The 24,794-nt window shown below is 50.5% G+C and overlaps 1 protein-coding gene across 2 annotated transcripts in view; it reads right to left on the reverse strand.

Moving 5' to 3' along the window:
- Positions 1–24,794, reverse strand: part of THOC2 (THO complex subunit 2) — a 1,568,999-nt gene that overhangs the window by 1,186,511 nt on the left and 357,694 nt on the right. For both annotated transcript variants that reach the window (XM_085608126.1, XM_085608125.1), the window contains exons 12-13: positions 22,345–22,540; positions 16,360–16,404 (exon numbers count right to left, since the gene is read on the reverse strand). In XM_085608126.1, the coding sequence (XP_085464252.1) occupies positions 16,360–16,404; positions 22,345–22,540 (241 nt within the window). The remainder of the gene's footprint in view (positions 1–16,359; positions 16,405–22,344; positions 22,541–24,794) is intronic.

Here is a 24,794-nt window from a genome sequence, read left to right on the forward strand (position 1 = left end):
GCAGAAGACCGCAGAACTGGGGGCCAGCCGAGTGCTGGTGGTCCCCCTCAGATTCCGAGACGTCCTCCTCAATCTGGCGCATGACGTGCCCCTCGCCGGGCACCTGGGGCAAGACAAAACCTACAGCCGCCTGGTGACCCACTTCTACTGGCCCCGAATGCGGAAGGACGTGGACAACCATTGCCGCCCCTACCCAACCTCCTGAGAACCTCCGAAAAAGACTGCTCCGTAGAGGGAGTCATCCTCTCCGCCACCCTGACTGCAGAGCAGCGCCAAGAGTGTCAAGGACTGCTGCATCACTTCGCTGCTCTCTTCTCCCTCACTCCCGGAGTCACCCGATGGTGCGTCCACAACGTCGACACCGGGGACAGTCCCCCCCGTGCGACACCGAGCCTACCGAGTCCCCGACCGGGTGCGGGCCTGCATCCACGCCGCGGTCTCCAAGATGTTGGCCCTGGGGGTCATCGAGCCCTCCGACAGTCCCTGGGCCAGCCCTGTGGTCCTGGTGCCGAAAGCTGCCGCCCCGGGCACTACCCCGGAGCTCCGGTTTTGCGTGGACTATCGGGGATTAAATGCCGTCACCAAAACAGATGCCCATCCCATTCCTCGGGCAGATGAACTGATCGACCGCCTAGGGGCAGCCCGCTACCTTAGCACCTTTGACCTCACCGCCGGATACTGGCAGATCAGGCTCACCCCGGGCACCCAAGAGCGTTCCGCTTTCTCCACCCCCGATGGCCACTACCACTTCCGAGTGATGACCTTCGGCATGAAGAATGCCCCGGCGACCTTCCAAAGACTAGTGAACAAGGTACTGGCCGGCCTAGAAGCGTTCAGCGCCGCCTACCTGGATGATATTGCGGTGTTCAGCAGCCACTGGGCCGAACACCTGAGGCACCTCTGGGAGGTTCTGACCGCCCTCCAAAGGGCCGGGCTCACAGTAAAAGCCAGCAAATGTCAGATAGGCCAAGGATCCGTAACCTATCTGGGACATCAAGTGGGGAGCGGCCATGTGGCTCCCCTCCAGCCAAAGATCGACGCAATCGTGGCCTGGGAGCCCCCAGCCACCCAAACCGCGGTGAGGGCCTTCCTGGGACTCACGGGCTATTACCGGCGGTTCATTAAGAACTACGGAAGCATTGTGGGCCCCCTCACGGAGCTCTCCTCAAAGAAACAACCCAAGAAGGTGCACTGGACGCCCCTCTGTCAGGCGGCCTTCGAGACCCTCAAGACAGCAATGTGTACCGCCCCCGTGCTACAAGCTCCCGACTACAACAAAGAGTTCGTGGTACAGACTGATGCCTCGGAGTACGGAGTCGGGGCTGTCTTGTCCCAAGTGAACTCTGAGGGGATTGACCAGCCAGTGGCCTTCATCAGCCGGCGCCTGCTGCCCCGGGAGCAGAGATGGAGCACCATCGAACGGGAGGCCTTTGCCGTGGGCCCTCAAGAAGCTCCGGCCCTACCTCTTCGGCACCCACTTCCGGGTCCAAACCGACCACCGGCCCTTGCGGTGGTTAATGCAGATGAGAGGCGAGAACCCGAAGCTGTTGCGTTGGTCCATCTCTCTGCAGGGGATGGACTTCACTGTAGACCATCGGCCCGGCAGCGACCACGCCAACGCCTACAGCCTGTCCCGCTTCTTCCGCCTCAGCGAGGAGAACACCCAAGAAGATGGGTGACTCTCCCTACCTTCAGCTGGGGGGGGGGGGGGGGGTTGGGGAAAGCCTGTTGGACCCGGCCTCGTGGCGTGGTCCCGAACCCTCCGGCCAGACTAAACGGGGGCTACCCGAACCCTTCGGGGTCCCCCTGGATTGTACTCCGCTACCCTCCATCCGTCACGACGCGACCCGCCCCCGGCCTCGGTCCCCGCGAAGCCCTGACCTCAAGGTGCCAAGACCTGACCGGAGGGGGGTCGAGTGGCTTCTCCACAGATCCCGGAGGAGGAGAGTTTCGATGGGGCCTCCCGCCGTCCCCCGACGCCTGGTTACGATCGCCCTCCGGCCTCCCTGGGCGCTGGCTCCACCCCCCGCTGGGTGTCTGGACGCTCTTCTCCCGGCCCCTCCGACCTCCCCAGGCGCGAGGGTCCGGACATCAAAGGGCTCCAGACCTATATCTGGGGCAGCCCAAAACCAGGACGGCAGTTGTATCCTGGAGTCCAGAGCCATGCTGATCGGATCGCGGCTGACCCTACGGAGAGAGACTCATTACCTGGAACTGAGAAACTCGAGCCCTGCTGACTGCGTCGCGGCTCCCCCTTGCTGAGAAGAAGACCCTCACGGAACATCAGGGCCCTGCTGACATCGTTGCGGCCCGTCCTTGCTGAACTAACTATCGGAGCCCTGCTGACCTTGTCGCGGCCTGACCTCGCAGAAACAACCACCGGAGCCCTGCTGACCTCGTCGCGGCTCGACCTCACCAAAGCGACCCCTCGAGCCCTGCGGACGTCGTCCCGGGCTGATACTGAGACTGTCCCGCTACCCCCGTTCCTAACCCAACCCTGAGACTCTTTTGGATCCCTTGATCCGCCTGTAAATATTGCCACGAAGACCTACCCTTAATCCTGATAAAAGACTTGTGAGCATTGATACCCTGGTTGTGTCCCTTTGTGGTGGGGGGGGATTACTTGGCTGTACGATCCTAGGAGAAGGACCTCGCCCAGGAGGCTTCTCAGCGGCGCTCGGCTACTTCCTTACAGAACGGTGCCTCTCGGGGTGGTCAGTCCGACACTATCTGACTCCCCGGAGGTCGCCCTTCTAACACTGGCTTTTATAGTGGATATCTTATCCAAGAAGTATGAGTTCAGGGAGTTACAAAACTCCTGAGTAGATGGCTGATCGGGGTGAGTTCTGTCTGAATTACATAGATCGTCGATTATGGAGAAGATCTCTTTAGATTTATTTTGAGCGTTGAGAATTTTGGCAGAAAAGTGTGTGGCTTTTGTGAGAAAGTACCATCTTTCTTGCATGGTATGCCCCCACTTTTCGCTGAATTGCTGAATGTACTTTGACTGAGTGTACCCTGGACTCCTGCCAATCAGGTGCCCAGGGCCTATGTTCCTTCCCTAAAACACACAAACTCCCAATTGGCAAACCCTGGCCACATGTCAGCCCCTGGTAAATGGTACCCTAGGTACCCAGGGCATTGTGACCAGAGAAGGCCTCTAAGGGCTGCAGCACTCATTGTGCCACCCTTAGAGGCCCTGTACCCTTACACACACACACTGCCTTTGCAGGCTGGGTGTCTGGGTGCAGGACAAAACAAAGTCGACATGGCACACATCTCTGTGTACCTTGCCCATCACCTACACTGCCAAGGCATATATCAGCCACCCCTCTGGCTGGGTGCCTTATGCCAATGGTGTGGGCACAGGAGCAGGAGCCCTGTGCCCCTACAGTACCCAGGTCCATTCCTGGGCACTGTAAGTGCAGTGCTGCCATTTAAGAGTACATGGTGCTGAGAGCTCGTCAAACACGAACTCCACAGCACCATAATGGCAACACTGAAGACTGGGAAGTTTGTTATCAAACTTCTCAGCACATTAAACCCACACTGATGCCAGTGTGGAATTGAATGTACCAAGCACCCCAGAGGGCATCTTAGAGATGCCCCCTTACAACTAACCTACAATCCACGTCTGCTCTGAGGCTGCCCAGGCTGCCACACAGCAGAAACGTTGCTGGACCCCTGGGTGGGAGAGCCCCTGCTCTCCTGGGCCTGCAACAATGCACATCCTGGGCGAGGTGATAAATCTCCTCCCCCAGGATGAGCAAAGGGAAGCTTCAAAGGCATGCCGCCTCTGTGAGCTTCCCCAGGCCACTGCAACCCCCCACTCTGGCGTGAAGCTTGGCCGGAAACCCCAAACAAGGACAGGGGATGTGCCAGCCTGCCTACCCCACCCCTCAGGTGGGGGAGGCGAGGTGAAGCACATCTCCGGGCTCTCGCCATCTTGAAGATGGGAGGCCCTACCCTATCAGGACTAGGCTACCCACAGGAGAGAGGCAGGATAGGAGGTGTACCCACCCCAGGACAGGGACCCATTGGTCCCTGGCCTTCAGCTACCTGTAACGCCCCTAAATCTAGTATTTAGGGGCACCCTGAACCTTCCTTCCCTAGATTCCAGATTCGAAACTACAAGAAGAGCAAGAAGAACAAAGACCTGCCCTGCAGCTGCTAAAAAGAGGAAGACACCAACTGCTTTGGCCCCAGCCCTACCGGCCTGTCGACCCTCGAACCTGCTCCTGCGCGACATCTCTCGTGGCCAGCAACCTCACCAACCCCGGAGGACCTGGCTACCTTTTGGCTCTAAGCCCCTGGGACTCCCATGAGTAGAGGCTCTACTCGAAACCTACCTCTAACCCCTGGCAGCAGCCCGGAACCGCGAACCCAGCACACTCTGCACCAGCCGAGCCTGGCCAGTGCCAGAGCGAACAAAGACCCTGAGGACGACCCCACGGCGACTGTGACCCTGAGTCCGGCACCCAAGGACCTCCCTCGACATTCCTGAAGAAGGCTGCAGCCTCAGAACCAGGTGCCCCCCCCCCCCCAACCGCGATCAACTGAGGGTAAGATTTCCCGACACCTAAAGCTACCCCTGCACGCGGCGCCCCACGGCCCCCTGTGTCCTACCCCGGGGTACCTACCTATCCTCCAACCACCCAACTTACCTCTCGAAGTGGTGGTGGCACCTGAAGAGTCCTCGTCCCCGAGCTTGCAGTCCTTTTCCTAACCGGAGATTTCCCATTGACATCCACTGAGCGCCCGAGGGCTCAAAAGCACTCTGCACCCAGCCGCCCGAGTGGCCCTGGCAGTGAAAACTCTACTCCTTCCTACTTCCCCACTTGCCCTGAGTAAGTGACCAGGAGCCCAGTTGCCACAGCCGCGTGGCTTGCCAGTCAGCAGCCACCAAACAAGGCCCCCTATCCCTCATAGGATAACATTGGGCCTAACTCTCTCTGCACCCGGCCGCCCTAGAGCCGCTGAGGGTGAACCAACTGTACCTACCTGACCCTGCGAGACCCCTGAGTCTGTGCCCAGAACCTCAACCCTGCCAGTCGAGTACTTGCCCTTAAACCGCAAACTCTATTTTCCTCATAGGGTAACATTGACTGGCTTTTTCCTGAAATTTCTTCTAAGTGTGGACTTTTCAAATCTTCAAATATTCACCAAAAATCAGCCGAGTGACAAAAACAAATTTACTCACCTGTTCCTAGGTGAACTCCCAGTGCTGGATCTTGGTGCCCAGCACTGACTCTGAAAAATATCTACAACTGTACTTACCCTTAACTCAATTTTCTTCCATAGGAAACCATTGACTTTTTCTGTGAAATTTCTTCCAAGTGTCGATTTCTGCAATCTTTAAATATTCTTCAAAAATCGTATAATATCTGAAAACCTAATTGCTTACCTGTTTTGGATAAAGGTCCCAGTACTGAGTCTAGGCACCCAGTACTGGATTACAAAAAGTAACGAGAACGTACTGTACCTGTAACCTGCATTTTCTTCCATAGGGAATCATTGATTGTTTTCTCTGAAATATTTTTTAAGTGTCAACTTTTAAAATAGATAAATATGGTTTAAAAATCATTACAGTACTAAAGTCGACTTTCATCACTTGATTATGAGAACTGACCCAGGACTGAATCTAGGATCCAGTCCTGGAATTCCAAAAGTAATCTGTTGCAAATAACTTGAATTTACCATTGAGCTCAATGTATTGTGTTTAAAAATAGAGTTGCCTACTGCAACCTCTTGCAACTGTTTACTAACATCTACTGCATATTGCAAAATAATTTTTATGAAACATCTATTGTTGAGAAAGTATATTCTAACTCCAAGTGTTGGTTCTAAAATAAAACAAGCATATATTTTTTATATATAAACCACTGGCCTAGAGTTCAGTTATTGAGTGTGTGAAACCATTTGCTGACTGAGTGTGTACAACGAATGCTTTACACTGTCCTCTGGTACTGCCGTACTGCTTACTGCTCGACCAAGCTACCACTTTAGAGAGTAAGGTTATACCCAACTTTAACCTCTGTCAAACCCTGGGGGACTGTGGACTCTGTACACCCTGTACCTATTAAGGAACAGTATATACAGAGCCACTTTCTCACAGCTTTGGCTTCCCGTATAGCCTTTTTATAGTCATTGCGAGCTGAGGAGAACTGAAGTTTGTCCTCCAAAGTATAATGTAATCTCCATTTTCTTTCTTTTTGCCGTAGCTCGAGCTTTTGTTTTTTGAGCTCAGTGGAGAACCACTTGTGAGCATCAGTGTGGCGGGAACGAGTAAATTTGGTGAAGGGGCATGAGAATCACAGGCCTTAAGTAGCCAGTCAGAGATTGCAGTGTCCATGACATCAACATCTGAGTTGAAGGGGGGAATGGACCTGGCTAGGGAGTCAAAAAAGCAGGGTTTATCAATAGAACTCCATTTCCTGGATATACCACCACCTTTTGAGGGAATCTTAGGATTAGTAATGAATATGCTACTTACCAGTATGCATCTGTTCTTGGCATGTAGGGCTGCTGACATTCATATCTGTGCATAGATCGCCGCCTAGTGTTGGGTCCGGATGATTGCACATTGTTGTCCTGGAAGAGTCTTCGAAGTATCCTGAGATGGGTGACTCCTCCCCTGGACCACAGTGCGCATGGGCATCCTCTCCATCCCCAGATTGTTTTTCGCCATTGTGGCAGTGATGGAGTAGATACAGGAAGTGATGACCATGCTATACAGTAATTCTGAGAGCTGCAGCTGCGACAGGCGCCGGGGAGGAGGGTGGGCGATATGAATGTCAGCAGCCCTACATGCCAAGAACAGATGCATACTGGTAAGTAACATATTCAGTTCGAGGCATGTGGGCTGCTGAATTCATATCTGTGATTAGAATACACAGCAGTACCTCCTATTAGCGGCGGCTACCCGTGCCAGCTGCAGCAGTATGAAAAAGAGTTTTGAGAGCAGCCTGTCCTACAGCTGCCTGCTGTTTTGAGTGTACATCTACACAGTAGTGTTTGGTAAATGTATGTATAGTGGACCATGTGGCTGTTCTACATATTTCCTGTAAAGGAATGTTTCCCAGGAAGGCCATGGACGCCCCTAACTTTCGTGTTGAGTGGGCTCGTGGTGGAATCGTTAATTTGCGTTTAGCTTTTTGATAACAAATTTGGATACATTTAACGATCCATCTGGCTATACCTGCTTTGGAAGTGGCGTTGCCTTTGTGTTGTGGAGAGAAGGCAACAAAGAGTTGTTTAGTCTTCCTAAAGTTTTGAGTTCTGTCAATATAGTACATGAGGGCCCTCTTTACATCTAGTGTGTGTAGCATCCTCTCAGCGACATTTTGTGGGTTTTGAAAGAAAACGGGCAGTTCAATGGTTTGGTTCATGTGGAACTGCGATATTACTTTAGGCATGAATTTGGGGTTGGTACGTAGTACGACCCGGTTTGCATGAACTTGTATAAATGGCTCCTGAATGGTTAGTGCCTGGAGTTCACTAACTCTCCTTAAGGAAGTGATGGCAACCATGAAAGCCACTTTCCAGGTGAGGAATTGAATCTCACAAGAATGGAGAGGTTCAAAGGGTGGACCCATTAGTCTGGTGAGGACCAAGTTGAGGTTCCACACCGGTGCTGGGGGGTGCCTTGGGGGAATCACCCGTTTAAGTCCTTCCAAGAAGGCTTTGATGGCAGGCACTCTGAATAAAGAGAGGTGTTGCCTGTTTTGGAGGTAGGCTGCTATTGCTGTTAAATGGACACGTATTGAGGTGTATGCCAGATTGCATCGGTATAGGTGTAATAGATAGCAGATTATGTTCTGAATAGATGCGTCTAGCGGGTTAATGTGATTGGAGTTGCAATAGATGACAAACCTTTTCCATTTGGCTGCATAGCAAGCTCTGGTAGTGGGTCTCCTAGTTTCCTTAATGATCTCCATACAGTCATGTGGCAGGTTTAGGGAGCCAAACTCTAAGACTTCAGGAGCCAGATTGCCAGGTTCAGTTGTTGCGGATCTGGGTGTTGAATTTCTCCATGGTTCTGCGTCAAAAGCGCGGGTTTGATCCGCAGCCTTTGATGCGGCACCACTGAAAGTTCCAGAAAGGTGGTGTACCGTGGCTGGCGTGCCCATGTTGGAGCAACCAGGATGAGTGTCCGTGAGTGCTGTCGCAGTTTGCGTGCCAACAGCGGTATCAATGGCGCTGGGGGAAAAGCGTACGCAAATCTGCTGGACCAGTTCATCCATATCGCATTGCCCTGCGACTGTGGATGTGGGAACCTGGCGGCAAAGCTTTGGCATTTTGCGTTTTCCCTTGTGGCGAATAGGTCTATCTCTGGATGACCCCACTACTGGAAGTACGGTTGGAGTACTGAGGGGTGTAACTCCCACTCGTGCATCTGGTGGCTGTGTCTGCTGAGCAGATCCGCCATCTGGTTGTCTTTGCCTGGGAGGTGTTCCGCCATGAGGAATATGTTCCTCTGAATGGCCCACTTCCATATGCTCTGAGCCAGATGAGACAACTGTGGAGAGTGTGTTCCTCCCTGCTTTTGTATGTAGTACATGGCAGTCATGTTGTCCGTCCGGATCGACACGACTTTGTTGCACAAGTGTACTTTGAATGCTTTCATTGCCAGGAAGATTGCCATCAGTGCCAGAAGGTTGATGTGCATCTTCTTTTGTTGTGTAGTCCATAGTCCCTGCACTGTGTAATTGAGTACATGAGCTCCCCATCCCTGGAGAGACGCGTCCGCTGTCAGTATTATTTGTGGAACAGGCTCTTGGAACGGTCGGCCCTTGCAAAGGTTTTGTGGATTCCACCAATGCAGAGAGTTGTATGCCCGACCGCTCACCAACACTAGGTATTTCAACTGTCCTTGAGCCTGATTCCACTGACGTGCTAGGCACTCCTGAAGCGGGCGCATATGTAGTCTCGCGTGTGGGACTATGAAGATGCAGGAGGCCATCATGCCTATTAACTGCATGAACACTCGCACCGGAAGGGAGTGTTGAGGTTTGAATTTTGAGATCAGCAGTTGTATGCTGTTGGTTCTCACTAAAGTTGGCAGAGCTGTGGCAGCCAGAGTGTTGATTGTCGCGCCTAAGTACTGTTGTACGTGCGCAGGTTGGAGACTTGATTTTGGGTAATTTAGTGAGAATCCCAGATTGTGAAGAAGGTGAATGGTGTGGGACATGTGGGTGGCACATTGTTGTGCTGACTTGGCCTGAACTAGCCAGTCGTCCAAATAAGGGAAGACGTGAATATTTTGCCTTCGCAGATGCGCGGCCACTGTCGCCAGGCACTTGGTAAAGACCCTGGGTGGTGTTGTTACTCCGAAGGGGAGAACTTTGAACTGATAGTGATTCCCTTGAATGGTGAATCGGAGGTATTTTCTGTGTGAAGGGTGTATTGGTATGTGGAAGTATGCATCCTTCAGGTCTAGCGTAGCTAGGAAATCCCCCTGACTGCGTAGTGGGAGAACCTGTTGGAGGGTGAGCATATGGAAATGCTCCGATAGTATATATAGGTTTAGGGGTCGCAGGTCTAGGATAGGTCTGAGCGAGCCGTCCTTTTTTGGGATCAAGAAGTACAGAGAGTACACCCCTGTGCCCTGCTGGGCAATGGGCACTTCTTCTATGGCTCCTTTTGCGAGCATAGCAAGCACTTCTTGCTGGAGTAAATCTAAGTGTTCGGCTGACATAGGACGGTGCTTTGGTGGTATGTTGGGTGGAGTGGAGGTTAGTTCTAGACAGTACCCATGTTGAATGATGTCCCTGACCCACCTGTCCGTGGTGATGTTCTTCCATGCGGGCAGGAACAGCTGGAGTCGTCCCCCAACAGGTGTTAAGTGGTCGGGGGGGTAGGGAGAGGGCGTCACTGTTTGTTTTTTGGGGAGGACCTGGTGTTGCCATATCCACGTCCCCTGCCCTTGGTGCTGGATCCACGATATCCACCCCTGTTGTTTTTGTCGTAGGTGGTTTGTGTGCCACCTTTAGCATACTGTTGTTGTGACCCCTGACCCCTTGACGTTCCCCTATTTCCAGTGCGACGAAAGGAGCCACTACGAAATTGTTGGGTTTGTAGCGCCCCCATAGATTTGGCAGTATCTGTGTCCTTTTTTATTTTCTCTAGGGTAGTGTCAACGTCTGGGCCAAATAAAAGTTCCGGGTTAACCGGTAAGTTGAGGATATTGTTTTGGGTTTGAAGCCTGAGATGCGTAACCAGGCGTGGCGTCGCAGCATGACACTTGTGTTTATTGCCCTGGCCGCTGTGTCAGCTGCGTCTAGGGCGCATTTTATGGACGCATTAGTGAGGAGTTGTCCTTCTCTAATGAGGAGTTCGGCTGACTCTTTATACTCCTCCGGTAGGTGTTGGAGCAGTGACTCCAGCGTGTCATAATGTGACCTGTCATAACGTGCCAGGAGTGCCTGTGTATTGGCAATGCGCAGGATATTGGCTGCTTGCGCTGCAACACGTTTGCCCGATGTTTCAAGGACCTTTGACTCTTTGTCTGGGGGAGGAGCATCACCAGTTGTCTGTGAGTGGGCTCTTTTACGAGCGTTGGCAACCACCATAGAGTAATGGCAACTGACCCCTAATGTATTTAGGGTCACCAGGTGCAGGCTTATATTTCTTTTCAATCCTGGGGTTTAACAACCGGGCTCTTGTGGTGTCCTTGAAAATGTCTTTGGCAGGCTTCAGAACCCCTTTAAGCATGGGCAGAGTCTTGACAGTCCTTTCTGAAGATGCTTGTGGTGCCAGAGGGCGCGCTTCTTTTGTGCGTCGACCGCGTCTGCTGCGGTGAGCTCGGCGCCGAAGTCTTTCTGTACGCGTTCGGAGCCGACGACTTTCTTCAGCGCCGGGGCAGTGGACTGTTTCGACGCCTTTGATCCGACCACCACCAGTTTCGCTTTCGATTTTGAAGGGACTGGAGCAATGGATGTGGCAGGGTTGAACAACCCGGTCGTCTTGGGTAATATTGGCTCTTGTTTAGTGTCCGATGCCGGGCCGGAAGGCGGGGTCGAGGAACCATGGATTAGGTCTTGGGTAAGGCCCGAAGGCAATCCCTCGACCGGAGCCTGACTACTAATTTCGGCCTCCGTTTCGACGGATAGGCCTAGCTCCTCGGGAGAGCTGTCTTCTTCAGCCCCATAGGCTTCGTCGAAGTCCCCTACCTCGTCGACTGCTTCTTCACGTCGAAAGAGCTCTTCGTCATCTTCGTCCGATCGGGAACCATGCTCTGAAGCGGGGCTAGATAGTATTTCTTCCACGCTCTCGGCGTCCTCGTCCTCGGTGCTGAATATGTTGGTGGGTGCGGGCGCTGCCTGCTGCGCCTCGAGCCTCGCTGCCCGTCGGTTCCGTAGAGTTTTCTTGGATCGGAACCGCGCGCAGGCCATGCATTTCGACTCGTCGTGATCCGGCGAGAGACATTTGTTACAGACCGGGTGGACGTCGATGTGAGGGTACTTGGCGTGGCACAACGGACACCTCTTGAACGGAGTTCTCGATTCCATCGTCGATCGAGTGTCGAAGTTTGGACCAATTCGGTCCGAAATTTTGAAGAGGGTGTGGAGCACTAGAACTAGTAGTCGAAACCGAACGGTAACTGTACCGACGAAAACTATAGGCCTTTTGGCCTAAAACTAAGTATTCTGAAGTTGAGCTAAGATAGTTGCATCCGAACCCAATGGCGGAAAAAAACAATCTGGGGATGGAGAGGATGCCCATGCGCACTGTGGTCCAGGGGAGGAGTCACCCATCTCAGGATACTTCGAAGACTCTTCCAGGACAACAATGTGCAATCATCCGGACCCAACACTAGGCGGCGATCTATGCACAGATATGAATTCAGCAGCCCACATGCCTCGAACTAGTAGAAATCGTGAAATTAATAAGGTGGTGATCAGACCACATACAGGGTGAAACAGTGAGTGCCGAAAGGGTAAGGTTTGAGGACCATATTTGGTCCAAAATGTGTCCTTTAGCATGGGTGGGTGAGGAAACGTATTGGGTAAAGTTTAAGCTAACCAGCAGTTCTGACAGTTCTGCAGCATGAGGCCCACCCCGGTCGTCATTGAACCAGTAGTTCAAGTCGCCTATCAGGATAATGCTAGCGTAGTTGGTGAACAGGTTTGCCATTTGTTCGCTAAGGGCTGAGGGGAAGGTGGGCATGGCAAGGGGGGGTCGATATAATAACACCAGGACAATAGAGCCAGTAGTGGCCTCTAATTTGATCACTAAATTCTCCACCTCAGGGAAGATCAGAGGGTTAAGGGCAGTAAAAACGTGTTTCTTGTGGACTCCACCGCCGTTTTTGCCCTGAGGTCGGATTGCAGCTAAAATGTAGTATTCCGAGGGGAGAGCTGCTAAGATGTCGGGTGCGGAGTCCTGAGTGAGCCAGGTCTCCGTGATCAGGAGCAAATCAGGTTTCTCAAGGCTAAGTAACAGGAAGATGTCCAATTGGTGTTTGACCAATGAGCGAGTGTTGAGATAGAGTATACGTAAAGTGGTTGGCGTTATGGTTGTGAGGGTAGCGGTGGTGGGGGGTTGAGAGCTACGGGCAAGAGGGTGACATGGTCAAGGGATTGAGCATAGATGCTATGTTCCCTAAGGTGGTATTCAGTGGATTGGTTGAGGGGTGAGCAGCAGTTGGCTAGCGAGCGCAAGAATTTGGAGGAGTACGTAGTGATTTGACCAAAGTCTGTGGCCCCGGGTTCCGTCTGGACGCGGACGGGAGCAGACGGGCTTGCCTTAGGCGCGCCCGCTGCGCGCGCCCGCTGCGCTGCTGCAAGCATTTGAAGCCAAGCCCCGCCCTCTTTACTCCTCCTCCTTGCAGCCAATTGGCTAGGGCCAGGGGAGGGGGGAGTGTCGGGGAGAGACGAACAAAGTGGATTAGGCAAGTGCCGTGGAAGTTTAAAAGATGCGTTTGCAATCAAGGATTTGGGTAGGTTTCAGCTTCTTTTCTTTTTTTAAAATAAACACAACAGATCAAGACACAATACAAGCAGCTATGCGCGCGTGTACACGGTTAGTTCAAGCCACTCCGCTTGATTCTTTTCATACCTATCACATGTGGGACAGGCAGACCACAAGTACTGTGTAGCGCACATTATTAGTCAAGCTAGTGAACTGTTATCACTTCATCTCTATTTTGATTTTACCATTTGCGGTGGGCATCACTTGCATCATTCAGTTGTAGATAATTACCATGCCATAGGGGCGTCTGCGTCAACCGCATGTGCCATCCCATTCGCCGGACGGTATATCGCCATAGTCGCATCTTTGTTCGACTAGCGTGTGGTAGAAAGTCAAGATTCTGTGTACTATACAGTAACCGTAAAAGGGGGGTCCTCCCCATGGCAGTGTGTTCTAGAGCAAACGCCGGGTCTGCAGGTGAATTATACCACCAGTCATTGATAACTACAAGATGAGCAGCCACGTAGTAGGAGTAAACGTCAGCAGCGAAGATGCGACCGCAATAAGTGGATTGCGCACGTCTGCAGTGCCGCTCTAATCGCCCCTCCCCCCCATAAGAAATTATTGTGTAGGGCATTGATTTGCTCGAACCATGTCCGCGGGACATGATATGGGAGATTTTGAAGTCGGTATAGCACTCTGTGGATAGAGACCATTTTAAAAATGGCTGAGCGGCCATATAGCGAGAGAGGTAGAGAACACCATTCTGTAGTCTCATCATGGAGACTGGCGAGGAGCGGATGTATGTTGCGTGCCTATGAGATTGTTGGACAAGGAGACACAAACACTCCCAGATATCGGAAACCTTCTGTGGTGTGTTTTAGTTGAGCTGCCCACGGGCTGCTGCCCTGATGACCGCACACTGAAAACAGTACAGATTTAGCAGGGTTTGTGTGGAGCCCAGTGGTCTGACAAGCCTCTGCTCTCCTGGACGAGAAACAATGCACATCCTGGCCAGAGGTGTGTCACCTCCTCCCCCAGGATGGGCCCAGTGCTCGAATGGGAAGCTTCAAAGGCATGCCATATTTGTAATGCAACCCCAAGCCTCGGCTGCTAGCAGCAGATGGCAGCCCGCAGTTTACACCCTCATTTCAGATGGGAAAACCGAGGAAACCTTAGAAAGGCTAGGAGGTGTGCCCATCTTTACCAACTCCACCTCTCAGGAGAAGACTAAGTTAAGCACGTTTTTCAGTCCCCTCCATCTTGACAATGAGGGGATTCCTCCAATCAGGGTTAGGACTATACTCACTTCCACAGGAGGGTGGCATAATAGCAGTTTAGTCGCCCCAGGAAAGGTGCCCATTGTCCCTACCTGCTACTCCCCTAAAATGCCCCCTAAATTTAGTATTTAGGTGGCTCCCCCAGGCCTGGAAACTAGATACTTCGACCTAAGAAGAAGGACGAAGAAGACACCATGAAGCAAATACTGAAGATGACTGACTTGGGTCCAGCCCTACCGGCTTGTCCCTAGCTTCCAAGACCCTGCAAGGAGACAACGCCGGTCCTGTAGCCAGCAACTTCCATAAATACTGTCAGAACTGCAAGACCAGAACCCCCGAGGACAGCGGTTCTGTCTCGAATAATCCAACACAACTGACTCTTATGCCCTGCGAGCCCACTATTCAACCAACATCTATGGCCGTGTCCAGGTGGCCCACCGACCCAGAACAGGTTCCCCAGGGGATCCTAACCTCAAGTCCAGTGTTTTTTAATCCCTTCTGGACTCCACGACAACACCTGCAGCCTGAATCCAGAGGCCCCCATGACAGCGACCGGCACCGGTAAGAAGACTCCGACGTCCAACGGCACCCCTGCACTCCAAGCCTTTGCGCCTTGGTGAGCTGAACCAACAGTGCCCCTACGATCCCCTACATCTCTACTTACCTCTGCTGTCATTGGTCTCCCTCCTGCAACCTCCTTTGCGATGCCAGTAGCCTGCTTGTCGAAAGCAAGATCCTAAATGAAAAGCATTGCACCCCATTCCCTGATGCTGAGTTTGCACCCTGCATCCGGCCGCCCCTATGTCGCTGGAGGTGTATGTTTGCTGCTGGTATCTGGCCCCCTGTGCTTAAACTAATCCCAAAGCTTGGCCCCTTCAACCGATTTACTTACCTGCAAGCAGTGTGGCTTCGAGCACACCCAGTCTCCATTGAAACACACTGGACAAAACTCAGATTTTGACTCTGCGCCCAGCCGCCCCTATACCACTGGTGGAGAAGCTTTGGTACTCATCTGACCCTTGCCCCTTTGGTTTCGAAGACTGAATCGAATTTCCTGGCATCAAGGGTGCCTCCTAAATACTCAACTAAGGTGAGTTATGTGAAGTGACAGGTAGCAGCCAATCCGCTACTAACCTTTAGGGTGACTACACCCACTATATGACCATTTCAAATACAAAAGGAGAAGAAAAAAATGCTTGCAATTTATCTAAACATTAGCAATAGCTTGGGCCAGCATTTCAACTCATCATTCTTATGCCTACAGTGCCATCTCAGTTTGGACCCAGCCACACGTAAATCAGTCTTGACCCTGCTCTAAAAGGAACAGTCCAGCCCAAACTGCCAGGCCAGTTCTTTCCTGACCAGGTACACAAGCAATCCAAGACCGGCTTTGCTACCCCGTTTGGGGTTCAGGTGTAGCTAGGTTCCAGTAGCACAGTGAGCTTTGGACCAATGTCTGGGGACACCCTTCCCACTATGGGCAGTACATCAAACAAACAACAAGCATTGGCATAGCCAATAGGTCTCGCCTTTGGGACCTTTCAAGTGTTTAGCCATGCAACAGTTATATAACTAAATACTTATAAGGTCCCAAAAGCGAGACCTATTGGCTATGCAAAGTAGCCGTGTGGCCGCGAAAGTTAAAGTGATCGCAATCGCGATCACGATCAAACATCAAAGCGGCCGCGCGGCCGAAAGTGAAAGTAATCGCGGTAAAACGCGGCGCGCGCGCGCCCGCGCACATGCACTGTAGCTCTAGGCTGGCCTGGTAGCACTTTTTGGAGCCCTCTCAATAAGTCTCGCCAGACCAGCGCATGCGCTGGGTCAGGCGAGACCTAAAAAGGTAATGGGAGGAATGGTTGAAATTTATCTAACCACTGGAAATCATTCGGGAGATTCTCACGCCCACTATTCATCAATGAGAACAAATTTATACCCATAATCAAAATGCTTTAAATCACAACCAATAATGAAAGAAAAACTCGGAGCATATAGCAATCCTAAGATTATTTAGCATGGCAATGCAAACTATAGGCAACCTTCAAAATCTGCACAAGTTCATCTTAGGTTAAAAACTGCTACAGTCACTTCATAAAATTCACATTTTTAGAATTTTCGGTAACATGGAATTGTTTCAACAATGTTAAAAAAAAAAGAAAATACTAACCAACTTTTCCTTATCTTCTGGTCTGCTGCATCCATCAGATTGAAACTAAAAAAATTCAAATGCAGGAAAAATTAATAAAGCCAAAGAAGAAAAAAGCCACCCTTTTAAAGAAACACTTTTGAAGCATACGAAACTAAAATGACCGTTTATTTGCCTGTGATACATATCTGCTGCAAGATTGACCTTTCTACTTATCTCCCAACCAAAGTTAGGTGAAAATAGGTTTTCAAACAACGCACAAACAGGCTGCCTTCAGACCCATTTTTAAAATAGCACTCCTATCCTGCTCATTTTAGTGTGAGCACAACTTACATTTTTCATTGAAGCACTAGGCTGTCGGTTCGAAATATGACAATGGCACAGTTACAGCGGACGTCTAGAGTCAAACCTTCAAATCCAAAAGTTACCAGTTTCAACTTTCACTGCCAACATCCAGACCTAGAATGGAGTGTTGTTACATGGCTGTTCTTAAATCAATTCCCAGTGTTTCTTCCTTAGGTGACTAGTGGAATCTTCCGTGCACAGCCACATGTGGAATTTGACATTTAGACAGATAGTCCCATTTGTGACCACTTGGCAAGAAACTTTAGAAATGTTCAAATGTTTCAGGATTAAATCAATTTTTATTATTAACAAGACACCTTTATGTCATCATACAATGTACCATCGCCTACAACCCAGCGGGCCAGTGGCTATTCCGAGAACTTTTAAGCATACAACAGATCCTCAGTCATGGGCTACCTGTATAGATGCAATACACAGCATGCCGCCTACAACCTATGATGTGCCGGCTGCGTACAATGGGGTTAAGCAATGGAGGATCCATAACAAAGAACGGCATGTCTCAACTCAACCACATATCAGTGTGCGAAAGGAGGCCGCAGGTCTCAGCAAGGGCTAACGATGTCCTAACTGAACTCTTCCCCCCCCCCCCTCTTATCCCCCCCTCCCTCCCCCAAACTGGTGTGTCTGACCCTTAAATGCACTGTGAGCTAGTGAACTGAACGTGCCTGGTGGTCCAAGTCAGGGGCCGTAATCGATGCTGCCGATGTTGTGAGTCTAAGGAGGCGGAGGTATTTGGGGCATGTGACCTCATTAAATTCGGTGGACAAAAGGGAAATCATCAGTCCCCAAAGCTCGAGGCAGAATTTGTGAGTGAGGCCTGTATCCGTTCCACCCCCATAGTGTGCAAAAGCCTATGCAGACACCCCCCATCTGCCTTCCCCAATGTGATAAAATATTCTGGATTGCCGCCCCCAGTGCCAATCCCATCTGTTTCCTTTGCGGGATATCAGGGGAAAAATTAACGAATTGGGGAGCCCTAGTATTACATATGCCGAAAATCGTGGGATCGATGTCTCGAAATGCTGGTCTATTTCATCCAGAATTCGGGGCCAGTAGACCGCCAATTCCTTACACTCCCAGAGTATGTGTATCAGCGTGCCTTCCTCACCACACCCCCTTCAACAAGTAGGGCTGCGGTCCGGATTTCCTTTGAGTCGCGCCGGGGTCAGGTAGCAGTATGTGGCAATCTTGAAGGCGGTTTCCCTGTTAGCAGTGTTTCGCGCAGTATGTTTGGCCCTATAATAAATCTCCCTCCACTCCTTCTTGATGAGCTCCCTCCCTAGTTCTTGCGCCCACCTTTTCTGGCTAGCTGTGAGGTGTGATGGGGCCGGCCTGCACAGCATCTCATATAGCTCGGAGATCAGCTTCTTATCGTTGCACTTCGTTACGAACCATTTCTCGTAGGGTGTCAGCTTCCTAAGTGCATTCTCCCGGACCTCTGGCTGCAGGAGCCAGTGTCGTATCTGGAGATAGAGAAACCTTTCTGCCTCCAACAGGGAATAGTCGTGGCGTGCCTGGGAAAATGGAAGAATCCCCTCCCCATCAAACAGGTGCCCTGCATCTTTACATTCCGAGCTCTCCAACCTGAGAAAGCCCTCATCATATCCCGGGGTGAATTCCCTCTTATTAAATAAGGGAGTCATTGGGAAAGGGAAAGTTGTCAATCCCCGTCAGCTGGCCACCCTGTCCCACACCTGCAGTAGCATATATTTGTTATAGGGAAGCCCTGGAGGTTCTTTGGGCTATCCGCCTGTTTCAGAAAGGGCACTTTCCATAAGGAGAGCTTCGCAAGCGCTCTGTCCTGGAACAGCCATCTCTTTTCAGATTCCGGCCTGCTCCATTCCAACATGCATCTCAGTTGAGATGCCATGAAGTAGTCTACCAGATTCAGGATACCCAAGCCTCCCTCTTCCTGCTTCAGATAGCCCAGCTCCCTACGCATGCGAGGAGAGCCCCAGCCCAGCCAAAATGAGATATCGCCTTTTGTAGTGTCCCCTCTGGAGGCCATAGAGGCAGCATTCGAAATAGATAGAATACCTTGGGAAGAATGGACATCTTAATCGCCGCTACGCGGCCCAGCAGTTACAGTGGGTGTTGTTTCCAGCTCTGTAGCTCCCTTTTGACCTGCCGGGTCAGCTTAGTATATTTCAGTGTAAATGTCCGCTGTATAGTCGGAGCCAAATAAGAAATGGACTCCAGGGTCTTAATACCCTCAAAGGCGGTCCTCCCCTTCCCCGACTGAGCACGGTCTTGATGAAGTTGTAGAATCATGTATTTTCCCACGGTCACACGGAAACCGGAGACCTGTTTGAAGGATTCCAGTTCTTGCAGGAAAGCCGGCACTGAACGCCCTGGGGATTCAAGTGATGCAATGATATTGTCTGCATAGAGGCTTATGGTATGTCTCTCCCTCCAAAGGGAATTCTAGTGATGCTCGGGTTGTCCCTGATCCTCTGGGCCAGCGGTTCGACGTCGAGGACAAAGAGCAGCGGCGACAGCGGGCACCCCTGCAGCGTCCCGCACTGGATGACGAAGGATTGAGATGACAACCCATTTACCCTTATGGAGGCGGTGGGGGCCCCATAGCAGCTTGCCACTCAAACCCTAAACCTCTCCCCCCAGTCCAAAATGGACCAGAACTTTGTCAAAAAAATCCCAGTCGACCCGGTCAAATGCCTTCTTGGCATCCATCGATAGGAGAAGAGAATCCAGGTTCGTGAGATGGGCTTTATCTACTAAGTGAAGGATACGTTTGGTGTTGTCACTGCTCTGTCTGTTCTGTATGAATCCAAACTGGTCGGGTTCGATGATGCCAGGCATCAGGGGCCCCAAACGCGTCGCCAGAATGCCAGTGAACAGCTTGAGGTCCACACTAAGAAGTGACACTGGACGATAGGAACCACAGCGGGCTTTATCCTTCCCCTGCTTAGGGAGAACCACTATTGATGCCGAGAGCATCTCGGGAGGCAACGATCCCGCCCCTGCAAAGGAGTTGAAAAGTCGTATCAGAAGCGGAGCCAAGACATGATTAAAGGATTTATTGAAACCTGCTGAGAAGCCATCCGGACCCGGAGATTTCAGAAGTTTAAGGTGGGAGATCGCTCCAATAACCTCCTCTATGCGAATTGCCCGTTCAGCCTCATCTTGTCAGCTCCCTGCAAGTATGCTGTCATGAGTGAACCCGAGTGGGCCTCTCTGGCATACAGGTCCACGTAGAAATCCCTAAACGTGTTCGCTATTTCTTCATCTGTCTGAACCACCTGGCTCCAGTGTCAATCTGGATAGATTGAATCCTTTCCCATGGGATGCAAGCCCCGAGTTGGTTTGCTAGCATGCATCCTGTTTTGTCCCCTCCCACATAATAGGAATGTTTAAGGCGAAGCGCCGTGTATTCAGCTCAATGTCCAGCCCCGCTAGCTGTGTCCGAGCCGCCTTCAGCTGCCTCCAAACTCTCGGCGCCCCTGTCCTACTGTGCACCTGCTCCAGCTCCGTCACTTGTGCCACCAGGGCTTACCTCTTCTCCTTGCGCTCTTTGTCTGCTGATGAGATAGCGATTAGCTCCCCTCTCACCACCACTTTGAGGGGCCCCATAGAGAAGGTAAAGAAGTGATCGCTCTGTCATTGGCTCTTTAAAATCTTTAATGCATTTGTGCATCTGTTCCTTCACTGATTCATTGTGGAGCATATTTTCTTTGAGGAGCCAGCCTCCCCCTGGCCTCCGTGATACAGGAAGCTGGAGGGAAAGTATCACTGCATCATGGTCGGAGAGCGCAGTCTCCGTTCTGTCCACTTCTCTCACCAGTGCATTAAGTTCCGTTGTGCCCATCAAGTGATCAAGTCTGGCATATGTACCCCTGCATGTGAATAGAAGGAGAATTGGGAGGTCTGTGGGTGAGCCACCAGCCACATGTCAACCAATCCGCGTGAGCGATGCCATTCCCTCCCCTCCCCTGCCCGGACAGCGCCCCGGTTTGAGAGAACCTATGATCAGACCTATCTGCTGTGGCGTCCATAACTATATTGAGATCCTCCCACCCCCTACTATGGTCCACCGCTCCTGTTTGCTGAGGACTTACAAGAAGGCTGTGAGAAAGTGGGTTTCTGTTGCAGTAAACGCCCCCCCACCTTTTTTTTTTTGTTGCCACACTACTGATGCTCTTTGACTTGATGTGCTCTGGGGCCCTGCCAATCAGGACCCCCGGGGCCTGTGTTCCTTCCCCAAAACAAAACCCAATTGGCAACTCTGGCCACAGGTAGGTCCCTGGTAAATGGTACCCAGGGCACTGTGACCAGAGCAGGCTCCTAAGGGCTGCAGCACCAATCGTGCCACCCTTAGGGGCTTGTACTTTTTCACAAAAACACAGCCTTGCAGGCTGCGTGTCTTGGTGCAGATCAAAATTGATAAGTCGACATGGCACACATCCCTGTGTGCCATGCCTACCAACCACTGCCCTGGCCTAGGCCAGTCACCCCTCTAGCTGGGTGCACTATGCCAGTGGTGAGGGCACAGAGGCATGAGCCCTGTGCCCCTACAGTGTCCGAGTGCATTCTCATACATTGTAAGTGCAGTGTACCATTAAAGAGTATATGGTGCTGGGAGTTTGTCATTACAAACTCCACCGTACCATGATGGCTACACTGAAGTCTGGAAGTTTCATAACAAACTTCTCAGCACATTGTACGCACACTGATGCCAGTGTGGGTTTTAATGTAAAATGCACAACAGAGGGCATTTTAGAAATGCCCCCTGAACTCGACCCACAACCAGTGTCCCGACTGAGTGGCTTAGGCTTAGGCTGCCACCCACCAGACATGTTGCTGGACCCCTGGGTCGAGAGCCATCCGCTATAGAGGGCCTGCAACAATGCACATCCTGGGACGAGGTTCTAGGTCCCCTTCCCCTGAATGGGCAGGGGAAGCTCCAAAGGCCTGCCACCTTTGTGAGCTTCTCCAGACCACTTGCCGTACTCAGCAACTGGTCCCCACTGGTTCTACCCCCCACTTTGGGCAGGAGAACCGGCGGGAAAAACAAGTGAGGAAGAGAGGTGTGCCCACCTCTGCCAACTCCACCCCAGACCAAACACTAGACAGCGATTCATGGCATTTGATCTACAGCTCACATGCCTCGAACATAAAATATATTTGTGTGTATGTTTGGTAACCCTACAAAAGCTGTCTGCTGACTTGGGAAGAAGGATAGAAGAATGAGAGGAATACACAGTGTAAGTACTGTGCAAAACCACAGAGAAACATGAAGCCTATGCGAATGCGCTCAGAGCATAGGAAAACAAGAAAAGGGAAAGATGGGACCTACCATACCATGCAAATATGTGCAAGTAAAAAACACTTTTTTTTTTTTTTTTTTTTTACACCTTTAAACCATTCTACTGGTTTAGCTTAAAATAGAAAAGGGATGAATAGAGTAATGACAAAGAAGGTGGAATATTTTAAAAACATTCCCACACATTGAAACTTCGAATGCAGGTAGTTTAAATACTCGCTTTTTAGTGTGTATCGACAAAGTACTACAAATACTTCAAAGAAAAGCTAAAAGCCACAGTACACCAATTCTGGTCTTATTCTAATGACCTGCAGTAAAACCTCTTTAGCAAAATCTACAAGATCAAGAAAAATACCAACCTCTTTCATTAATGCTTTTCCTAGACGCACCACCTTGGCTAATAAAATGGGATCATGTGAAAGATATGGACCCAGCGCACAAAGCATGTTAAAAACATCCTTTCTTAAATCTTCAAAACATTCTGCCGGTTTTGGTGCTTTCTTGTTGCGCAAAACAGGAACTTTTGATCCCCTGGCACCTTTGGGAACTCCCACTCTAAAATGCAAACAAATATGACAAAGTACACATGATTTAGGTTTATCTTTTATTTCATGAAAATTACAAAATACAAGTTATCCTCAATCACTTTCACAATATCTTTTTATGAACACATAGGAAGTAATGTAATTCAACACAGCGGTTTCTTTACAGAACACGGTAGCACAGGTTGAAGTGTGTTCCACCCTAAAAACCGGTTATATCACACAACCAGTATGTATTTGGCACCATCTATGTGGTATGAACTGTCTGTCCATGAGATAAGCTAAATGAAGTTAATAGAGGTTGAGACAGAAACTGAGGAATTATATTACATTTCACTACTAAGAAGGTAGAATTGTCTGGTTTACTTAGTCGTCCTCCTTTGCTCCTGGTCAGATTTATTATGCTTACGACTATCAGATTTTAATGTTTTGATGGTCAAGGTGCATCCCAGTACTTATTTCAAGATATGATTTGGTTTATCAGCAGCTGAAAATGGAGTACTTATTTAAGAATAAATAAGAAGAAAAAGTAGGTTTTTAATGGCAAACTTGCATTCTGTTCCAATCTTAACTGACCAGGTGAAATGGAAACCTCGCATCTTGGTCCAATCTTTACTGACCCAGTGAAATGGGACTGTTACCAGTTCCCAAGCCAGTAGCAAAGAGCTCAGAAATAGTATTGGCCAACAGCTTTCTCTAAGACCACAAAATAATGCTGTGGTCTCAAAATGTTTATTTTTTTTATTCTACGCACCATCAAGAAACTACAACCGTTTATCTCTGTAGATATAAGGAGGATTATTATACCAGCTGTCATCAGTGGAAGATTACATAACACAAATAGTATTTACCTTGGCCTCTCAAATTGCAATATTGCAAGCTTCAACTGCTTCAGAATGTAGCAGCCAAGCTGGCGTTCAAGGTACCTCGTATTTCACACACCTCACCTCTTCTGAAATGGCTTTACTGATTACCATTGAAGAAGCATATTCAGTTTAAACTTTGCTGCTTAGATTTTAAGGCTTTGCATGGGTTGGCCCCAGATGTCATGACCAGTTGAGTGGAGAGAGATGCTCAAAAGAGCTAACTCCACAATTCTACAGCTAATCACTTGGAGGTGCCGAGATTCTGCAAATCGAGAGTCAGAGGTCAAATGTTCTTAGTGATAGCGCCCCCCTCAACTGCATGGAATTGCCTCCCTGTGATGAGGAACCTCTTGGAATAGCTAGCCCCTACTTTTTGCCTGGAAATTCATGTGGTTTCCATTGTAGTGCACAGGGTAGGTGCCAACCAGGGCCCCTGTGCCAGTGTTCCTTCCCTAACCTACTCCACAATTGGCCCTTCAGGTCCCTGTAAGCCCCAAGTTAAAGGTACCTACGGCACTGGCACTGAAGAGGGTCACCTAGGGACACCTCGCCTAGGCCATGCTGACTGCCACTGCAGCAGGCATGGCCTGGCGTAACAAAAAGACAAAGTCGACATGTCACACTGCTTGCGTCCCATGCCAACTAGCACTGCCTAAGGTATAGGTAAGTCACCACTCTAGCAGGTCTCACAGCCCTAAGGCAGGGATGCACTATACCACAGATGAGGGCATTTCTGCATAAAAAGATATGTCCCTACAATGTTTAAGTCCATTCTTCGATATTTTAAGTACCAGGGAAGCCATAGAGAGTACATGGGTTGGAAACTCAACAAATCGAGTTCCCCAGCAACATGATGGCTTTTCTGAAACCAGGAGTGTTTGGTAAAAAACTACTCCTCTCAATAAACCCACACTGATGCCAGTGTGGGATTTATTGAACCATGTACTCAGAGGGTGTGAGAAAGCTCCTCTTTTTGCATGGTTAGGCCCCACTTTTCGCCTGGGTTTGATGTGGTTTCAATTATAGTTCACAGGGTCCCTGTCAAGCAGGTCCACTGTGTCAGAGCTTCGTCTCTAAAAACAAATCCCTAATTGGTACTTCTACCCCCAGAAAATCCCTAGTATCTGGTACCCTGGGTGCCTAGGGCCTGGGAGCTGAAGAAGGGCCCTTGGGAACCCCCTAACTGGGACCATGCCACCACCCTTACAGCTTGCATGCCCCTGTGAGGGAGAAAACGACAAAATCAACATGGCACCCTGACTGGGTGCCACGCCAGCTAACACTGCCTGAAGGAATCGGTATGTCACTCCTCTAGAGGGCCTCAAAGCCCTAAGGCAGGGTGCACTATCCTACAGGAGAGGGCATATTCAAATGAGCAGACATGCCCCTACATTATTGGGG

This window comes from Triturus cristatus, chromosome 5_2, assembly GCF_964204655.1.
Source record: "Triturus cristatus chromosome 5_2, aTriCri1.1, whole genome shotgun sequence".
Lineage (NCBI taxonomy): Eukaryota > Metazoa > Chordata > Amphibia > Caudata > Salamandridae > Triturus > Triturus cristatus.